This window comes from Balaenoptera acutorostrata, chromosome 7 (genome assembly GCF_949987535.1).
Source record: "Balaenoptera acutorostrata chromosome 7, mBalAcu1.1, whole genome shotgun sequence".
Lineage (NCBI taxonomy): Eukaryota > Metazoa > Chordata > Mammalia > Artiodactyla > Balaenopteridae > Balaenoptera > Balaenoptera acutorostrata.
In genome coordinates this window covers 22231287-22252707 of record NC_080070.1, presented here as the reverse complement: position 1 = coordinate 22252707, position 21421 = coordinate 22231287, and the positions used below count along the sequence as shown (strand labels likewise).

General features: G+C 36.7%; 1 protein-coding gene across 3 annotated transcripts in view; it reads left to right on the top strand.

Annotated features, from left to right (window-relative positions):
• Nucleotides 1-21421, top strand: part of MKLN1 (muskelin 1) — a 379019-nt gene that overhangs the window by 232345 nt on the left and 125253 nt on the right. For all 3 annotated transcript variants that reach the window (XM_007177144.3, XM_007177145.3, XM_007177143.3), the window contains one exon: nucleotides 3919-3988. In XM_007177144.3, the coding sequence (XP_007177206.1) occupies nucleotides 3919-3988 (70 nt within the window). The remainder of the gene's footprint in view (nucleotides 1-3918; nucleotides 3989-21421) is intronic.

The following is a 21421-nucleotide window of genomic DNA, read 5'->3' as shown; positions in this document are numbered from 1 at the left end:
CTCTCTGCGCTTCCTGGACTTGGGTGGCTATTTCCTTTCCCATGTTAAGGAAGTTTTCGACTATAATCTCTTCAAATCTTTTCTCTGGTCCTTTCTCTCTCTCTTCTCCTTCTGGGACCCCTATAATGCGAATGTTGTTGCGTTTAATGTTGTCCCAGAGGTCTCTTAGGCTGTCTTCATTTCTTTTCATTCTTTTTTCTTTAGTCTGTTCCGCAGCAGTGAATTCCACCATTCTGTCTTCCAGGTCACTTATCCGTTCTTCTGCCTCAGTTATTCTGCTATTGATTCCTTCTAGTGTAGTTTTCATTTCAGTTATTGTATTGGTCATCTCTGTTTGTTTGTTCTTTAATTCTTTTAGGTCTTTGTTAATCATTTCTTGCATCTTCTCAATCTTTGCCTCCATTCTTATTCCGAGGTCCTGGATCATCTTCACTATCATTATTCTGAATTCTGTTTCTGGAAGGTTGCCTATCTCCACTTCATTTAGTTGTTTTTCTGGGGTTTTTTCTTGTTCCTTCATCTGGTACATAGCCCTCTGCCTTTTCATCTTCTCTGTCTTTCTGTAACTGTGGTTTTTGGTCCACAGGCTGCAGGATTGTAGTTTTTCTTGCTTCTGCTGTCTGCCCTCTGGTGGTTGAGGCTATCTAAGAGGCTTGATGGGAGGCTCTGGTGGTGGGTAGAGCTGACTGTTGCTGTGGCGGTCAGAGCTCAGTAAAACCTTAATCCACTTGACTGTTGAGGGGTGGGGCTGGGTTCCCTCCCTGTTGCTGTGGCGGTCAGAGCTCAGTAAAACCTTAATCCACTTGACTGTTGATGGGTGGGGCTGGGTTCCCTCCCTGTTGGTTGTTTTGCCTGAGGCAACCCAACACTGGAGCCTACCGGTGCTCTTTGGTGGGGTTAATGGCAGACTCTGGGAGGGCTCACGCCAAGGAGAACTTCCCAGGACCTCTGCTGCCAGTGTCCTTATCCCCACGGTGAAACAGAGCCACCACTTGCCTCTGCAGGAGACCCCCCAACACCAGCAGGTACGTCTGGTTCAGTCTCCCCCAGGGTCACTGCTCCTTCCCCTGGGTCCCGATGCACACATTACTTTGTGTGTGCCCTCCAAGAGTGGGGTCTCTGTTTCCCCCAGTCCTGTCACAGTCCTGCAATCAATTCCCACTAGACTTCAAAGTCTGATTCTCTAGGAATTCCTCCTCCCGTTGCCGGACCCCCAGGTTGGGAAGCCTGACGTGGGGCTCAGAACCTTCACTCCAGTGGGTGGACCTCTGTGGTATAAGTGTTCGCCAGTCTGTGAGTCACCCACCCAGCAGTTATGGGATTTGATTTTACTCTGATTGCGCCCCTCCTACCGTCTCACTGTGGCTTCTTCTCTGTCCTTGGACGTGGGGTATCCTCTTTGGTGAAGTCCAGGGTCTTCCTGTCAATGATTGTCCAGCAGTCAGTTGTGATTCTGGTGCTCTCGCAAGAGGGAGTGAGAGCACGTCCTTCTACTCCGCCATCTTGGTTAATCTCCCTATATCTTTGTTTTAATCTCTAATTTTTGGTTATTATTGATTTTGAATGTTTGGGTTTTGCCTACTTTCATATGGGGTATTTATGTTTAAGTGCTCTTCATTCAAATTTTAATTAGCCTTTTGTGTTTTATGTTGCCTATATTTTTCTAGTTGGTTTTTACCTTTTAGTATTGTTTGAGGTTATTTTATGTATTAATGTTTTACCTTTGTGAGATGTATATGTAAAGAAAATTCTTTTCCTTATAGTACTGCCTTTTAAAAAAGTTATTCTTTTTGACATTTATTAAGTACTTTCTCTGTGACAGGTATAGATCTATATTTTAAGATAGATAAATAAATGGGCCTTTGAGAAGGCCCATTATTTTAGAATGATTTTAGATTTACAGAAAAGTTGCAGAGATAGTACAAAGTTCCCATATGCCCCTCACCTAGTTTCTCCTATTGCTAACATCTTATATTACCATGGTACATTTGTCCTAACCAAGATACCAACACTGATACATTACTATTACCTAAATGCCACATTTTATTTGGATTTCATTAGTTTTTCCACTGTCTTCTTTCTGATCCAGGATCCCATCCAAGATACCATTACTTTTAGTTGTCTTGTCTCTTTACTCTCCTCTGGTCTGTGACAGTTTCTCAGTCCTTCCTTGTTTTTCAATATATTGAGAGTTTTGAGGAGTACTGGTCATGTATTTTGTTGAATGTTCCTCAATTTGAATCTGATGTTTTTCTGATTGTTAGACTGGGGTTATTTATATCAGTATGGACTCAGGGGTATTTATACTTTGGGTTCTAATCCAATACTACGTTATTTATTTTGTTGTTTATTTTAGCTTTGCCCATTCATTCTTTCATGTTGGCTCCTCTGTGTCCCTTTGACATGCCCCCGCCTTCCTTTTGCTGTTGTTGTTTTGAGCACTACAACATGCTCTAGGCTAATCTTCTGAATTCCCTGCTCTAACCCTAGAATCAGCTACTTCCCCAGGAATCCCTGTTTCCTTCTATTGGACTGTGGTATGTAGAAACCAAGATTTGGCATTGGTGTACTCACTGCTACTGGGGGTGTCACTGCTTCTAGTCTCTATTAGTGAACAGAGCGAGGAATACTATTTGTGTCAGTGTGCATAGGTATATGTACGCACATTCACATACAATTACTTCTGAACCTGTATCTATATAAACCTAAATATGAGTTCACACTGATGTCTCTGACTCTATTTCAGTACCATCAGGATCATTCCAATCTCCCTGCCCTTGCTTTTCTGTAGCTTCCCACTCTGAAGTGAGAAGCTTGACTCCCATCATCTACCGTTCATTTACTTATTTGACCCCAGTATACATATAAAGTGTTTCAGAATTAACCGATATTCCTCTGAGAAATAACTTTATCAAATAAAGTACAGTATTTTTAAATTAATTAATTTAATTTTGGCTGCGTTGGGTCTTTGTTGCTGTGTGCGGGCTTTTCTGTAGTAGTGGTGAGTGAGGGCTACTCTTCATTGCAGTGTGTGGGCTTCTCATTGTGGTGGCTTCTCTTGTTGCAGAGCACGGGCTCTAGGCGTTTGGGCTTCAGTAGTTGCAGCACGTGGGCTCAGTAGTTGTGGCACGCGGGCTCTAGAGCGTGGGCTCCATAGTTGTGGCGCACGGGTTTAGCTGCTGCACGGCATGTGGGGTCTTCCTGGACCAGGGCTCGAACCCATGTCCCGTGCATTGGCAGGTGGATTCTTAACCACTGTGCCACCAGGGAAGTCCTTAAAATACAGTTTTTGTGTATGGTTCTATTTGTCTTTAGCTTTACAGTTCCCAGTGAGAGCACTGTCTTCCAAAGTTACTTATATCAGTTCCTTTTTTCATAGTTCTGTTTTTGGTGTTGGGCTTAAAAGACCTTTTTGATCCAAAGATTGATTTTATATATATAGAGAGAGAGAGAGAGAGAGAGAGAGTGAGGGAGGGAGGGAGGGAGAGAGAGGGAGGGAGGGAGAGAGAGAGAGAGGGAGGGAGAGAGAGAGAGGGAGAGAGAGAGAGTATTTTATTAATTATTAGATATTTTATTACTTTATTTACCTTAAATTCCTAAATACAGCTATAGTTCATTTTGTCACTTGATGTGAAGTAGAGCTATACACACACACACACACACACACACATATATGCATATATATATAGTACTTTTTTCAATTGTTTAAAATGCTACTTTTATCATATTTTAAAATTTTTAAATTACTAGACATTTTTTGTGTTTCTTATTCTGTTTAATTTTCTCTTCTTATTCAAGTTCCAGACATTATATAACTTTGTGATAATTTTAGCATCTGGTAGATTATTCCTCTTTTTGCATATTCCTGTTCACTTATTCTTTTAATTAATTGCTATAATTTTCGTTTCTTTATTTCAGGAACATTTTAGTGGATAAGCCAAATGACCAGTCTTCAAGGTGGTCTTCAGAGAGCAACTACCCTCCCCAGGTAAGATGATGTGTAGCTCTTGATACCATTCAGAAGTCAGATTTTAAATAGGCAGGCACTTAACTGATATCAGTTATCTAGATTCCATTAATAGTTTATTCAGTCTTTGAAATTCTGAGGTAAATTTTTTTTTTTAATTTATTTATCTGGCTGTGTGAGATCTTAGTTGTGGCATGCGGGCTCTTGGGCTCTTTTAGTTGCAGCATGCAGAATATAGTTCCCTGACCAGGGATCAAACCCGGGCCCCCTGCATTGGGAGCGCAGTCTTAACCACTGGACCACCAGGGAAGTCCCAGAGGTAAATTTTTATTTCCTCTTTTTTTGTTTGTTTACATTTTAGAAGAATTTTTATTTCATAGGCAAATACAGTGTGGAATTTGATGAAGCATAGACTTTATACTTCTCTCTACTGGAACATTTAAAATCTAATTTATGTTTTTTCTGGATTACTAATGATGCAAAACTAAGTTTCTTGTTACATTTTGAGGAAAATGTTAACTAAAAAGAACTGGTTAAGGTGCTGTTAGTGTTCTGAGTAGAAACTGATCAGAGTACTGATCTGAGCAGAGGTTGTGACTTCTACTGCACTTAAACTCAAGTCATTCTGTAAATATTTAAGGACATGTTAGTAAATTCAACTTTGACTCAGTGATTCAGTAACTGCCTTTTAGGGAAAATAAGCTTAATATAGTTTGTTATTTTACTAAACTAGTATATTTAGATGACATCAGGACCATGAGCTAAATTGTTTCCTTGACAAGTGGTGTCCGATGTCATCTGAATTAAAAAAATAATCATTTTTCAGTTATATTACACTTTCAGCATTAGCACTTATGTCCATATCCTTGAGGAAATTAATGCTCTGATGGGTAAATAAAACTTACTTTATTTTTTTTTATTCTAGTGTAATTCTTGGAAACCTAGTCTCTGTACTTCTTTTTCCTTTTTAATTGTTTTTTTACTGTTTACAAACCTTTTTGGATCACCTGGTGTTTAAGTGTTTAATTGCAAAATATATATCCAAAGAATACACACACATACACACACACTTATATATAAAATATAAAGAATAATAAAGCAAATACCTGTTTACTTGCTAACCATCTTTAGAAATGGAAAACTGCTACAACCTTTGAAGCTTCCTGTGAGCGCCATCTTATATCTATCCTCTAATCCCCCCCCAGTAATTATTATTTCGTATTTGTTAAGCATATTTGCACAGTATTATATATGTATATGTTTATAAATTCCTGTGATTTGAGTTTTGTCCGGCTTTGGCTTTATATAAATATAATATATATTGAATCACTCATTATACATCTTCTGTGGCTAGCTTTTTGTTTGTTTGCTTAACATTATGATATTAATGTTGCCAAGTATAATTATAGTTTGTTAGTTTTCACTACTGTTTAGTATTCCAGTATATAAGTATGCCAAAATATATCTATCCATTTTTCAGTTGATAGGCTTTTGAGTTTTTTATAGTTTTTGCTCTTAGGAACAAGATGGTATGAATATTCTTCTATGTTTTTTCCTGGTACACACATACAAGAGTTTCTTTAGGGTATATACCTTGGTGTACAATTGCTGGATCATAGAGGATATGTGTGTTCAACTTTTATCTGGTAATGCAAAACTGTTTTTACAAAATGGGTGTATAATTTATACTCTGACTGGCACTGTATGAAAGTTGTTGTGCATTGTGTTCTTCCCATCACTTCTATGGATGATTTTTAGATTTTACCAGTCTGGTGGATCTTTCACTGTAACTCAGAGTTAAGTTCCTGCTAGCCTCTTGTTACAGATTTTCATCAACCAGTCAATACATAATGTTGCTTTATATGCATTTCTGTTTAAAGACACCTTACTTTGTGTATATTGTTTATTCATTAGCATTGGACTCACAGCCATTAGCACTATAACTCTTGCCTGAATGAAGCTTATCTAATATACATATTTTCTCTGTAAGGCACACTGCAACCTTCTTGCATTTAGAAACACTAGAGAGCACTTCAGCACTATACTTGGGGATCATTTTAGACAGTGAAACACCAACAGAAAACGCAAAAATATTTTAAAATGTGCCTAAATAGACCATGAAAAGGAAACTTGTTTGTAGTATGAGAGCTAAAACAAGAAGGTATAGGGTCCATTGTTTGACCTTAGCTGGGAGAGTGTGCTTCCGGCAACTTAAATTTTTTGCTGTTCTGTGCATGTCCAGGAATGACTGAGAGTATTAATTTGATGTGACAAAATAAATTTTAGTGAGTAGATGAATTTGCAAGTGCAAAACCCATGAATAGTGAGGAGCAACTGTACTGTAACTAACCATTCATTTACCATATCTTGAACAGGTCTGAGAATTAGAAAGAAAGGAAAAGAGGACTCTGAAAAATCAAAAGCATTGTGATGAGATTTTAGGTTCTAAGGGCCTTTTCTTAAGAATCCACTTCGGATATAATGTTATTCTGTTTGGTTGATTGTTTCTTTCGGTTTCAGCAACTGGAAGCAGCTTTGTGCATGGGGGGCATAGCTGTGAAAGATAGGCACATTAAGAGCAAGTTGACAACTGACAAAGTGTCATAAGGGAGAAGACAGAAAAATCTAAGTAACAAATAGAAGACCAAAAGTATAACATTTAGGGGGTCTTTAGTGCAAGAATACTCTATTTCATTAACCTCTAGGATAGTGTTTCTAGTAAACTTTCTGCAGTGATGAAAATACTCTGTAATCTGCACTGTATAATACGGCAGCTGCTAACCACAGGTGGCTGTTGAGTACTTGAAATGAGGCTAGTGCATCTAAGGAATGCAATTTTAAATTTTATTTAATTTTAATTATTTTAGATTAAATAGCCCCAGGTGGCTAGTGGCTATGTATTAGACTGCACAGATCTAAGGCATCGCTGTTATTAGGATATACTGTTTGATGCTCACAGTGCTTGATTCTGTCAGTAAGAAATTTTAATTATGTTTAGTATATGCAGCTTAAGCAGATAAGGAAGTTAATGGTGCAGTTATCTAGAGAGGGGTGGAAAACAAAATCAAAGCCTCTCAGCTACTCCTTTTTTTCCCATAATGAGGAAGGACTATAAGTGTGTACATGAATGCTAGGATGTATGGCATGTTTTGAGAGTGAATGAACCCTAAACACTTCTCTCTAAAGCTTGCATTGGGTTATGAGTGGGGTAGGTAAAAATACAAATATTTTTCTTGTAATATATGTTGATTATTTTTTTTTGGATGGTTACTAAATTGTCAGGGCATAAGTATTATACCTATTAAGTTGTTTGGACCTAACTACTTAAGAAATAGAACTGTTGATATTTCTTTTGACCTTGGGTGCTGTATTAGTCATCAATTGCTGTGTAACAAATGACTGCAGAAATTAGCAGTTAAAAACAAACATTTATTATTTCACCCTGTTAGTGAGGGTCAGATTTTGACGCAGGAGAAAAAAAGAGAACCCATCTACTGGGGAATGCTTGAATACATTTTTCATGGAATATTGTCAGCCATTTAAATAAAATGAACTGGCTTCATACCAGATGACTTGGAGGAATTTCCACTATAAAATGAGAAAAGCATGATGCAGAGAAACATCTATAATAAGATCCTACTGTTGTTACCTGAATAATAACTCTCCCTCCCTCACCACTATATGTGTATGTACATGTGTATATTTTTATTTGATACAGTGAGCCCAGATAAAGATATGATAGGATATACATCTGGTTGTTGGCATTGGTTATTTAAGAGAGGAGGAGATGAGATAGGAAAAAGAGATAAAACAATTATTTTAAAAAGTTATTCCCGTCAAAAACAACGTATTTGATATTCGACTTATGTAAAGTATGTGTCTGTGTGAGTGTGTGCATAGAGTTCAAATGAATCATCATCAAAATGGTGGTGGTTGTGTCAGGATAATGGAATTTAGGTAATTTTAAATTTCTTTTCAATTTTATTCTTATACTTTTATCTCTTTTGATTCTCATTTTCAATTTATATTTATAATTTATATAAACAGAAAAAAATGAAAGCCATTTTCATTGTGGTAGGGGGCAAATATTTTTAGACCTAATGAGAAAACATTGCTGTTGATTCTGGATTCTCTTTCTGTACTGGGAGGGAGTAAATGTAGCATGAATGAAAACCCTATAAATACTTTAAGATAGTAATTTCACCCTTCTCCCACATCAGATATGTTTTATAGAAGTTACTGATACTGCCATGGAAAATATGTCTTTCAAGGTGACTGGGGAATACCCTAGGGTTGGTTGAAATGTACAGGCAGTTACGTATGTCTTGATAATTGCTTTAAGAAAGATTAGATCATAATTCTACTACAATTATAAGTTCCTTCTAAGGTAGTTTAAATAAAAGTATGGTATTAGGTAATATTCTTTGTATTCTGGGGCTAGAGAGAGAGCAGTTAAAGTTGTTTAACAAACTGCAGGCATTCTGATTTTGCAGGTCAAAAAAAACTTTAGTGATTACTTAATACAGTTGGGTGTATGTGTGTGTGTGTTACAGCTTTTGCAGTACACTTACGTTATTCTTTCTCTGTTTGATGAACCGTAACAAGAATATTATAGGAATAAGAGTTACTTGCAAAGTAAGGAAGAAAGTAGAAAATATATGCATTTCAATGTAATTTCTATCTGTGGAAACAGGATACCAGTAAATTTATGAAGTTTCTTTATGGTATTTTGCCCAAGTGTGTGAAAAGAGCATTGTATGTTTTGAATAATACATTTTTATTTAATATGATTTCCATATAGTGAAATGCATGAACCTTAAGTGTATAGTATCCATTTTGAAAAATGCACACACTAATATAATTTACACCCCTATCAAGATAAAAAATGTTTTCATCGGGTCAGGAAGATCCTTTCTGTCCCTTACCAGTGAATCCTTAGCTCTCTCACCCTCTACCCAGAGGCAACCACTGTTTGGATTTCTTTTGCTGTAGATCAGTTTTACCAGTTCTAAAATTTAATAGAAATGAGTATATATATACTCTTTTGTATATGGCTTTTTATACTCAGAATTTTGGGGTGGGGGGATGCTTGTCCATGTCTTATGTGCATCAATATTTCATATCTTTTCATTACATAATACCATTCTGTTCTATGGACATGCCACAATTTGTTTATCCATTTTCCTGTTTATGGACATTTGCAATATTTCAGTTTTGGGTGATTATGAATAAAGCTTATATAAACATTCTTTTATAAGATTTAAAAAATAATACATACTTTCACTTATTTGGGGTAAATATCTAGAGATAGAATTGCTGCATCATAAGGTAGAGATGCAGTTGACCCTTTAACAATGTGACGAGGTGGCAACCCCCATGCAGTTGAAAATCTGCATGTAACTTTTGACTCCCCCAAATATTACTAATAGCCTACTGTTGATCCAAAGCCTTATTGATAACATAGTCGGTTAACACGTATTTTATATGTTATATATATTATATACTATATCTTACAATAAAGTAAGCTAGAGAAAAGAAAATGTTATTAAGAAAATCATAAGGAAGAGAAAGTACATTTACTGTACTGTACTATGTTTATCAATATCATAAGTGTATGTTGTCTGTGTACAAGATGAATTGTGTCTCGGTACCTACATCAGTATCGTCACACATGATACAAAACACTGTAGATGTTATATGTATTACTAACACTAGACACTAAAAATGAAAAGGTAAAATGTGGAAAAGAAATTCATATTTATTTACAGGTATAGCTATTCATGCATTGATAATGAAGAAGCAGCAATATGGTTGATTTCTGGTAGCCTAGTGTAATTGATACAGTTGCTTCACAGTACCCTACCCTATACACTAATGAATGAATTGTTATAAAATTTTTATGGTATACAATATTATAGTCATATTCATAATACAGTTTTGGAAACATTGTTAACATTTTCTCAAAAACTACTTACCTGTGATGATAGGCTGACACTTAGTTTTTCCAATTACTAGAGAGAGGGGAGCATACTGTATGATAATGTAATTATTTGAAAACAAAGTTATCAAACAGTAAGAAAACTAACATTGTTAATTTTGTATGAAATGTCAGTCACCTTATGCCTATGTAAGGATAGGCTATCCACTTCAATACAAGTCTTATACACGGTGTTCTACACAATGAATACTGAGGCAATGATGATGACACAGAAACGTTTCATATAGTTCTTGCTGTACTCTTACTAAATTTTCACATGAAGACGCACACATATATACAACAGAGAGGTTTATTAATTGTACAGCATGATGATTATTTACTATTCATTAAGTGGAAGTGGGTCATCATAAAGGTCTTCATCCTTGTTATCTTCATGTTGAGTAGGCTGAGGAGGAGGAGGAAGATGAGGGGTTGGTCTTGCTGTCTCAGGAGTGGCCTCGGTGGAAGAGGTAGAGGAGTTCCAAGAGGAGGCAGGAGAGGCAGGCACACTTGGTGTAACCTTACGTAAATACACTGTAATTTCTGACTTTTTTGCTTTTCCATTCCTCTAAAAATGTTTCTATACAGTACCAATCCTTCTTCCACTGTTTGCTTTAGTTTTAGTGCCCATGTCATAGAAGGGTCCATGTTGTAAAAGAAGTCAAAAGCAGTATTGAATAATTGGAACCCTTCTTTCTGCCAGATTGTCTAATGTCAGTTTGTTTTCTGGCACTGCTGCTTCTGTGTCTTCTTCCTCATCGTCTGGCACTGGTTTGGAAGCACTCATCTCCATCAAGTTATCTTCTGTTAATTCCTCTGGTGTGGTGTCTGTTAGCTCTTGAATTTCTCCAAGATTCATATTTTGAAACCCTTCACCCCCTACCTTTTTTGCCATATCAACTATCTCTTTCAGGATTTCCTTGATGGACTGTCATAAATCCTGTGAAATTATATACAAATCTAGACACAGTTTTCCTCAGCAGGAATTTATTGTTTTGGGCTTAATGACTTTCACAGCTTTTTCTACAATAACCATGGCATATTCAGTGGTGAAATCCTTCCAGACTTCCATGATGTTCTATCAGAGTTTTCTTCCATAGCGTTGGCAATCCTTCCCATGGAGTACCGTGTGTAATGAGCCTTAAAGGTCCTTATGACTCCCTAATCTAGAGGTTGAGTTAGAGACATTGTGTTTGGGGGCAAGTAGACCACTTTGATGCCTTTGACATTGCACTCATGGGGTTCTGAGTAGCCAGAGGTATTGTCCAATATCAAAAGAACTTTATTTATTTATTTATTTATTTATTTATTTATTTACTTCTGGCTGTGTTGGGTCCTCGGTTCGCGCGAGGGCCTTCTCCAGTTGCGGCAAGCGGGGGCCGCGCTTCATCGCGGTGCGGGGACCGCGCTTCATCGCGGTGCGCGGGCCTCTCTCTATCGCGGCCCCTCCCGTTGCGGGGCACAGTCTCCAGACGCGCAGGCTCAGCAATTGTGGCTCACGGGCCCAGCTGCTCCGCGGCATGTGGGATCCCCCCAGACCAGGGCTCGAACCCGTGTCCCCTGCATTAGCAGGCAGATTCTCAACCACTGCGCCACCAGGGAAGCCCTCAAAAGAACTTTAAAAGGCAGTCCCTTACTGGCAAAGCGCTTCCTGTCTTCTAGGACAAAGCATCAATGGAACCAATCCAGAAAAAGGGTTTTCACCCAAGCCTTCTTGTTTTACAACCTTATAGATAAGGGCAGTCCTGATCATAAACCCGACTGCATTTACACAAAATAGTGGAGTCAGCCTATCCCTTCCTGCCTTAAATCCTGGTGCTCACTTCCTTCCTTAAATATCCTTTGTGGCATTTTTTCCCCAGGATATGGCACATTAAAAACTTGTTCAGGCAGCTATTCTTTCTCCTCAGTGATTTTGTTAATGGCATTTGGAAACTCATATGCTGCTTTAGGTTGGCTGGTGCACTGATTCCCCTGATACCTTGACATTTTTAAAATATTTATTTATTTATTTTTGGCTGCGTTGGGTCTTCATTGCTGTGCGCAGGCTTTCTCTAGTTGTGGCGAGCTGGGGCTACTCTTCGTTGTGGTGTACGGGCTTCTCATTGTCATGGTTTCTCGTTGTGGAGCACGGGCTCTAGGCGCGCAGGCTTCAGTAGTTGTGGCACGTGGGCTCAGTAGTTGTGGCTTGCGGGCTCTAGAGCTCAGGCTAAGTAGTTGTGGCTCATGGGCTTAGTTGCTCCGTGGCATGTGGGATCTTCCTGGGCCAGGGCTCAAACTCTTGTCCCTTGCATTGGCAGGCAGATTCTTAACCACTGTGCCACCAGGGAGGCCCTACCTTGACATTTTTTAAGCCAAACCTTTTTCTATTGTAAAATTATCAAACCATCCTTTGCTAGCATTAAATTCTCCAACTTTAGATCTTTCACCTTCCTTTTGCTTTAAGTTGTCACATAATGACTTTGCTTTTTCTCGAATCATTGGAGTCTTTAGGTAGTGCCTTTCTTATAGCAATCCTGCATCCACATAAAAGCTACATTTTCAAAATAAGATTAAAAGGTATTTCACAAAAACTGCAAGGTTTTTGTGCCTTCTGGCATAGCTGTAGCAATGGCTTCATGGATTTCTTTTTCTTTTATTACAATGGGCCTTACTTGAGATTCATTTATCTTGAAATGGTGGGCATCTGCAGCTGCGGACACCAATCTGTGGTAGATATTAAGTAATTCAACTTTTTCTTGTAATGTCATGACTTTTCTTTGCTTCTTGGGAGCACTTCCAGCATTACTAGTGGCGCTTTGTGTGGGTCTCATGGTTTTATTTCATGGTTCACAGTATTGCACTAAACAGTGAAAAATACGTGAGAACTGCGAGAGATCACTTCTTATTGTGATATGCAATTTATCACAACTGCTCACATGGAGATGATAAGCATCACATGGCATTTTAGGCAGATGCTCTCAACACTTGAGCTCACCACAATAGCAACAGGAAGTGGCTATGAACTTATTACAGTAGTATAGTATATATTGCAGTTAATTTTATGCAGTTATGATTTAATATTGCAACTTTGTTTACATTTCCCTTCACTGCAAATGGCAGCATATACAGTTTGTAAGGGTTTGTGTGTGTAAGTTTTGATAAATTTTAATTTTTTATAATAGATTTATATATATTTTATGGTAGTAAATGATAAAATAGACTAGTATCTACATATATTTTATGCATTCATTGCATACCTTTTTCTTAATTTTTTTGATATTTCTAGGCTTTTTCCAAATTGTCTGTTTTTCAGTTTTTTTCAAATTTCTAGGTTTTTTCAGATTGTTGCAAATCTCCAAAAAATTTTCCAAGGTATTTACTGCAAAAATGTTGCATGTACGTGGACCTGTGCAGTTCAAACCCATGTTGTTTAGGGTCAGCTGTACATTACTTTGTATGAAATTATCAGACTGCTAGTTGCTTCATAGCCTCACCAACATTTGGCATTGACACACATTTTAATTTTAGTGTTTATTGGTGGTGTAAAATGGTTTTAATTTACAATTCCCTGATGACTCTTTATATTAAGCACTTCTTTCCATTTGCTTACTGGCTGTTCATTTATCTTTCTTGTGAATTCTTTTACTCCTTTAAAAAAGTGGGGTTGTTTTCTTTTTTTATTACTGAGTTGTAGAAGTTGTTTATATATATTCTGGGTATAAGTTCCTTGTAAGTTATGTATTGTGAATATTTTCTCCCAGTCTGTGACTTGCGTATTCATTTCTTTAACACTTAACTTTATTATTTTTAAACATCTATTAAAGTATAATGGACATACAATAAACTATATTTTTAGTGTACAATTTGATACGTTTGAACATATGTGTACACTCTTGAAAATACCACCACTCCTGCAATACTAAACATGTCTATTACCACCAGAGTTTTCCATGTCTTCTTTTAATCCCTTCCACTCACCTCCATCCCCCATCTCTAGGTACCACGCTTCTTTCACTGTAGATTCATTTGCATTTTCTAGGGTTTTATATAAATGGAGAAATATGGTATGCATTTTTTGTCTGACTTATTTCACTCAAAGTGATTACTTTGAGATTCATCCATGTTGTAGTTTGTGTCAATAATTCATTCATTTTTGTTGCCCAACTGAATGCTCTCATATGGGCATATCACAGTTTGTTTATGTACTTATCTGTTGATGGACACTGGATTGTTTTCCAGCTTTTGGCAATTACAAATAAAGATGCATTGAAAATTAATGAACAAGTCTTTGTGGTTTTAATTTGCATTTTAAAAATGATTATTGATGTTGACCATCTTTTCATATGCTTGTTTGCCTCTCAATGTTCTTTGGTGACATGTCTATTCAAAAGGTTTGTCCATTTTAGCATTTGTTTGTTTACTTTCTTATTATTGAATTTTGAGAGCCTTTGTTAAGTCCTTTATCAGATACATGGTTTGCAAATATTTCCTCCCCTTCGGTGACTCCCCAGCCTCAACTTTTCTTATGTCCCAATACTAGGGGGAATTTTCATTAAGTATGGTGCTAGCTATGGATATTTTATAGATGTCCTATGTCAGTTTGAGAAAATTTTCTTCTATTTGTAGTTTTCTGAGAATTTCTGATCCTGAATGGGTATTGAATTTTATTGTTTCCCATATCTTAAAACACTTTTATGTTTCTCTACTTCTCCTAGGATAGAGTCCAAATTTCTTAATATGGTCACATATTACAGCTCCTTCCAGTAAGAGGTGCAGTCTGTTCCCCTACCTTATAAATCTTGGCTGGCCTTGTCACTTGCTTTAACCAACAGAAAATTCTATGGAATTGTTATTGCAACTTCTAAGCAAGGCCTCAAGAGGCCTTGTAGCTTCTGTTCTCTCTGTCTTGAACTCTGAGACCACTTGCTCTGAAGAAAGCCCATCTAGCCTCCTTGAGGATAAAAGCCTATATGGAGGGACCCAGTCATCCCAGCTAAGTCCAGCTTCCCCACTCTCTACCCCAACTAAGTCCAGTCCCACCAGCTGTTAAAGCTACATGAATAAGTCCAGAAGATATCGTGGAAGAACTATCCATTGAACCCACAGAATCATGAGAAATCATAAATCACTATTGTTTTAAGACACTGGGTGATTTATTACACAGTCTGAGATTTACATAGATATACAGTCTGGACTTTTCTAGTGTCATTTCCTGTTCTAATGCTGCCTGTTTCTTTGTCAGTCCTTCACATCAGAGTAAATGATACTTCAACTACCCTGTTATTCAAGTCAGAAACTAAATCATCATCTTGATACCTCCTTCTCCCCTCCCTATATCCAGCTATCACTTAACCCCATTCATTCTATCTCCAAAATATATGTCAAAACTGTCTAATCCTCTCTATCTCTGCACCACCTTAGTTCACGTCTCCTTCATGTCATCTCTTGTCAGAATTATTGTAACTATCCTAACTCATCTGCCAGTCCCTCCAAGCCATTCTCTACAAGGCAGACTCTGTGTGTGCATGTGTGTGTGTGTGTGTGTGTGTGTGTGTGTGTGTGTGTGATGTTAATCAGATCTTGGCTTTCCATTGTGCTTAATGGATTCCATTGCATTTATAATGCATGATATGGTAACTGCTTACCTCTTCAATCTCAACATTACCATTCTCCACCTTGCTTACTAGGCTCCAACCATGCTGGCCTGTTAACAGCTTTTAGAACTCATTTTTCATAAGTCTTTTTGCCTGGCTAGCTCTGTGTAGTAGCTTATTAGTGCCCCTCCCTCCCAAAAAAGATATGTGCAACCTCAGAATGTAACCTTATTTGAAATAAAGGTTTTAACAGATGTGTTAAGATAAAGATCTTAGAGTGAGATCATCCTGGATTAGGGTGAGCCCTAAATCCAATGACAAGTGTTTTTATTAGACACAGAAAAGGAGAAAATACAGAGGGACACAAGAAGGTCATGTGAAGATGGAGGCAGAGATTGGAGTTATGCTGCCACAAGCAAGGAACACCAGGAGCCACTGGATACGGGTAGTGACAAAGAAGGATCCTCTCTTAGAGCCTTTGGAGGGAACATGGTCCTGCTAACATCTTGATTTCAGACTTCTGGCCTCCAGAACTGTGAGAGAATAAATTTCTGTTGTTTTAAGCCACCAAGTTTGTGGTAATACGTTATGGCAGCCTGAGGAAACTAATGCACTCTGTCTCATCCTTTAACACTCACCTCCTGGGATATACTTTTGCTGATAGATCCATCTAATCTAATGCATGCTGATAGATCATCCATTTCTCCTTTATATCATCTTTATTTCTTATAAATTGTTAACATCCATATGATTAAAAATGATTTTTAAATTGTTTTTCATGCTGAAAAAATTCTCTTTGGGCTGAAATTGTGAACAGTTTTGAACATTAAATTTTTTTCATTGTTTTCTTAATTCTGTGGCTAAGTTAAGAACCATGTGATAGATAGTTCTTTGATCCTCTATGAGCTTACCCTCTGCTTTGATAAAGAGATTGTGAGTCATTATGTTTTATTTTAAATTAATTTATTAATATTCACATATACAGAATTTAAAGGTTGATAATAGAGGATCTAAAATAGTTTTTCTAAAATGTTCATTCTTAATGACTTTTTTTTTACAGTTTCTATTACTAAATCTACAGCAGTTATTTCTCCAAATTAAAAGTAATGGAAACCTCTTTAACTATGGGATAACACTGTTTAATAGTAACAGTACTCAGCATTGATGCCCAAGAGTTTGAAAAATGAAGTTATAAAATTTATCAATAATGTGGTTAAACATTAAAAATTTTACCTAAAACGTATTTGTCAGATCATTGTGCTTTACTTCAGTTAGAGAATTTACATTTTACTTATGTAATTTTTAATAACAAAATCCTATTTGGTTATAAATAAAATTTTATGTAGACAAATGCTTTCTGTTGTATTCAGAGGTGTTGTATGTGGGATGATGGATGGTATACAACAGATTGTATAAAGATCCATTTTTACTAGTTACAACATTGTATCTAACTAACCAGTTATCAGAGAAAACTGACTTGTAAACTGAGACTTTAAAGAATGACCAAAGAGAGAAAGAAGGAGGAAGGGATGGGAGGAAGTGGGAGTTCATGAGAAAGACAAAGAGATGTAAATAGTCCCTTGCCTAGCTGTGTAGTCTGTTCTCTAATGTACAGCTGTATTCTTAAGAAACTCAGTTACCAAAAATCATATTACCACACCTATTAATTTGATATAGATAAAAAGGATTAATAACTTAAGAATAGCAATCTCAATTTTCCTATGGCAATTTCTATAATGAAGAAATCTTAATAGCTGCTTAGAATGTAAACCTCATATAAACCTAAACAGTTGTTACTGTGTAGTGTTAAATAAAGTTTCGACTGTGGGGTTAGTGAATCAGTAGGAATGCTTTTAGCACCAAATAGTAGAAGGTCCTATAACAGTGGGTTAAACAAATAGAGTTTCTTTCCCGCCATCACCCCATCTCTGTCCCTGCCACACACTAGGAAACTAGAGTTAGGCAGTTACTGGTGAAAGTTGAGTGGCTCAGGGATGGCTGTCTGTGAGGTTCTCTTAATCTTTCTCTTCATTGTTGCACAGTGGATGTTACAGCTGTAATTGTTCAGATAATAAAGAGGTAGCATTTGTTTCAAAAAGCAAAACTTATCCCACAACAAACTTCTGCTTAATATCTCATTGACCAGAATTTTGCCATGTATCTATTTTTGGCCGGAAGGTGGCTAGGAAGAACTGGATTGAGAATGGAGTTTGGGTCAGCCAACCAACAGTATCAGACAAAATCAGATTGACTGATTAAAAAAAATTTTTTTAATTGAACTATAGTTGATTTACAGTGTTGTGTTAGTTTCAGATGTAGAGCACAGTGATTCAGGTTTATATATATATATATATATATATATATATATATATATATATATATATTCTTTTTCAGATTATTTTCCCTTAATAGATTATTACAAAATATTGAGTGTAGTTCCCTGTGCTATACAGTAGGTCCTTGTTGTTTATGTATTTTATATATAGTAGTGTGTATATGTTAATCCCAAACTCCTAATTTATCCCTCCCCATCCTTTCCCCTTTGGTAACCATAAGTTTGTTTTCTATGTCTGTGGGTCTATTTCTGTTTTGTAAATAAGTTCATTTGTATCATTTTTTTTAAGATTCCACATATAAGGGATAACATATGTTATTTGTCTTTGTCTGGCTTCACTTTATGATAATCTCTAGGTCTGTCCATGTTGCTGCAAATGGCATTATTTCATTCTTTATTATGGATGTGTAATATTTCATTACATACACACACACACACACACACACACACACACACACACACACACACACACACACACACACACACACACACACCCCAAATCTTCTTTATCCATTCATCTGTCGATGGACATTTAGGTTGCTTCCATGTCTTGTCTATTGTAAATAGTGCTGCTGTGAACACTGAGGTGCATGTATCTTTTCAAATTATAGTTTTCTCCGGATGTATGCCCAGGAGTGGGATTTCTGGATCATATGGTAACTCTATTTTTATTTTTTGTAATGAACTGCCATACTGTTCTCCGTAGTGGCTGTACCAATTTACATTCCCACCAACATTCCTTTTTCTCCATACCCTCTCTAGCATTTATTATTTGTAGACTTTTTGATGTTGGCCATTCTGACTAGTGTGAGGTGATACCTCATTGCAGTTTTGATTTGCATTTCTCTAGTAACTAGTGATGTTGAGCATTTTTTCATGTGCCTGTTGGCCATCTGTATGTCTTCTTTGGAGAAATGTCTATTTAGATCTTCTGCCCAGTTTTTGATCTGGTTGTTTGGTTTTTTATGTTGAGCTATGTGAGCTGTTTGTATATTTTGGAAATTAACCCCTTGTTGGTCTCATTGTTTGTAAATATTTTCTCCCCTTCTGTAGATTGTCTTTTTGTTTTGTTTATGGTTTCCTTTGCTGTGCAAAGCTTTTAAGTTTCATTAGCTCCCATTTGTTTATTTTTGTTTTTATTTCCATTACTCTAGGAGATTGATCCAAAAAAGATACTGCTGTGATTTATGTCAAAGACTGTGCTGCCTATGTTTTCCTTCAGGAGTTTTACAGTATCCGGTCTTAAATTTAGGTCTTTTTTTTTTTTTTTTTTTTTTTTAAGTTTTTTTTTTTTTTTTTTTAAGGATTTTCTTTTTAATTAATTAATTTATTTATTTTTGTCTGTATTGGGTCTTCGGTTCGTGCGAGGGCTTTCTCCAGTTGCGGCAAGTGGGGGCCACTCTTCATCGCGGTGCGGGGACCGCTCTTCATCGCGGTGCGCGGGCCTTTCTCCATCGCGGCCCCTCCCGTTGCGGGGCACAGGCTCCAGACGCGCAGGCTCAGCAATTGTGGCTCACGGGCCCAGCTGCTCCGTGGCATGTGGGATCTTCCCAGACCAGGGCTCGAACCCGTGTCCCCTGCATTAGCAGGCAGATTCTCAACCACTGCGCCACCAGGGAAGCCCCTTAAATTTAGGTCTTTAATCCATTTTGAGTTTATTTTTGTATTTGGTGTTAGAGAATGTTCTAATTTTGTTCTTTTACATATAGCCGTCCAGTTTTCCCAGCACCACTTATTGAAGAGACTGTCTTTTTTCTCCATTGTATATTCTTGCCTCCTTTGCAGATTGACTGATTTTTAATCTAAACTCTGCCGTTTTTTAGCTGTGTAACTGTAGTAAGTTATTTAGCCTTTCTAAGCCAGAATTTTTAAAATGAGGATGAAGAGGATGATTATTGTTATTAAAATACTACTCCTGTTCCTCCTACTCCTATTAAAATGAGATAATACACATAAAAATCTGAGTAATTTGTCAGACAAGGGCGTTAGTACTCACAAGATATTAATTATATCATCATCTTTTATGTTACCACCAGCTTCATTCTTTTATTTTATTGAGGTAAAATTCACATATCATAAAATTAACCATTTTAAAGTGTACAATTAAGTGTCATTTAGTACGTTCACAATGTTGTACAGCCATCACTTCTATCTAGTTATTTCATTACCCCATAAGAAAACCTGGTACCAATTAAGCAGTCTCTCCTTTCACCCTTAACCCAGCTCCTGGCAACCAGTAATCTGCTTTCTGCCTCTATGAATTTACCTGCTTTCTGCGTCTATGAATTTACCTGAATATCTTATGTAAATAGAGTCATAACAATATATGGACTTTTGCATTTGACCTCTTTCACTTAACACGTTTTTGAGGTTTATCTATGTTGTAGCATGTATCAGTACTGCATTCCTTTTCATGGCTAAATAATATTTCATTGTGCAGACATACTCTCTTTTTGTTTGTCCATTCATCAGTTGATGGACATTTGGGTTGTATCTATCTTTTGGCCATTGTGAATAGTTCTGCTCGAAACATTCATGTACAAGTGTTTGTTTGAATACCTTTTTCATTTATTTTTATTATATAACTAACTAGGAGTAGAACTTTTGGGTCATGTAGTAATTCTATGTTTAACTTTTTGAGGAACTACCAAACTGTGTTCCACATTGTCTGCACCATGTATAAGAGTTCTGGTTTCCTCACATCCTTGCCAGCACTTGTTATTTTGGTTTTTTTTTGGTTATAGCCATCCTAGTGTGTGTGAAGTTATATTTCATTGTGGTTTTGATTTGCATTTTCCTGATGACTAATGATGTTGAACATCTTTTCATGTGCCTGATGGCCATTTGTTTAATCTTCTTTGGAGAAAGGGCTATTGAGGTCCTTTGCCCATTTTTAAATTAGGTTGTCTTTTTCTTGTTGTACAAATCCCTTATATATTCTAGGTACTAAACCCTCATCAGATACATTTCTGCAAGTATTTTCTCCCACTCTGTAGGTTGTCTTTTCACTTTCTTGATAGTGTCCTTTGATGCACAAAACTTTAATTTTGATGAAGTCCAGTTTATTTTATATTTTGTTGCTTGTACTTTGAAGTCATATCTAAGAATCCATTGCCAAATCCAGAGTCATGAAGATATACCCCTATTTTCATCTTAAGAGTTTTATAGTTTTACCTCTTACTTTTATGTCTTACATTTGATTGTATTGGTTCGATTTTGGATCACTTTTGATACATTTTGAGTTAATTTTTGTGTATGGTATGGTACAAAGTGGGACCACCAACTTCATTCTATTCTCCTTTATCATGAGTATTACCCATTATTATGAAGCATGAAGCCACTCCAACATGTAACATGAGTTGTTTTCTAAATAGCTTTTTCCCTATGTATTTGACAAGTAGTAGTTTCCGTCTTAATTTTTATAATTGAAGACAGTCTGCATAATGTAAAATGTGTTCCCTAATGAACTGGCGCCACTTTATCCTGTGTATAGTAGCAAAACTTGAGCTATATTAGATATATCTATGGTAGGTCTGAGTTTTTTAATTTATAAAATTGGCAGGGGT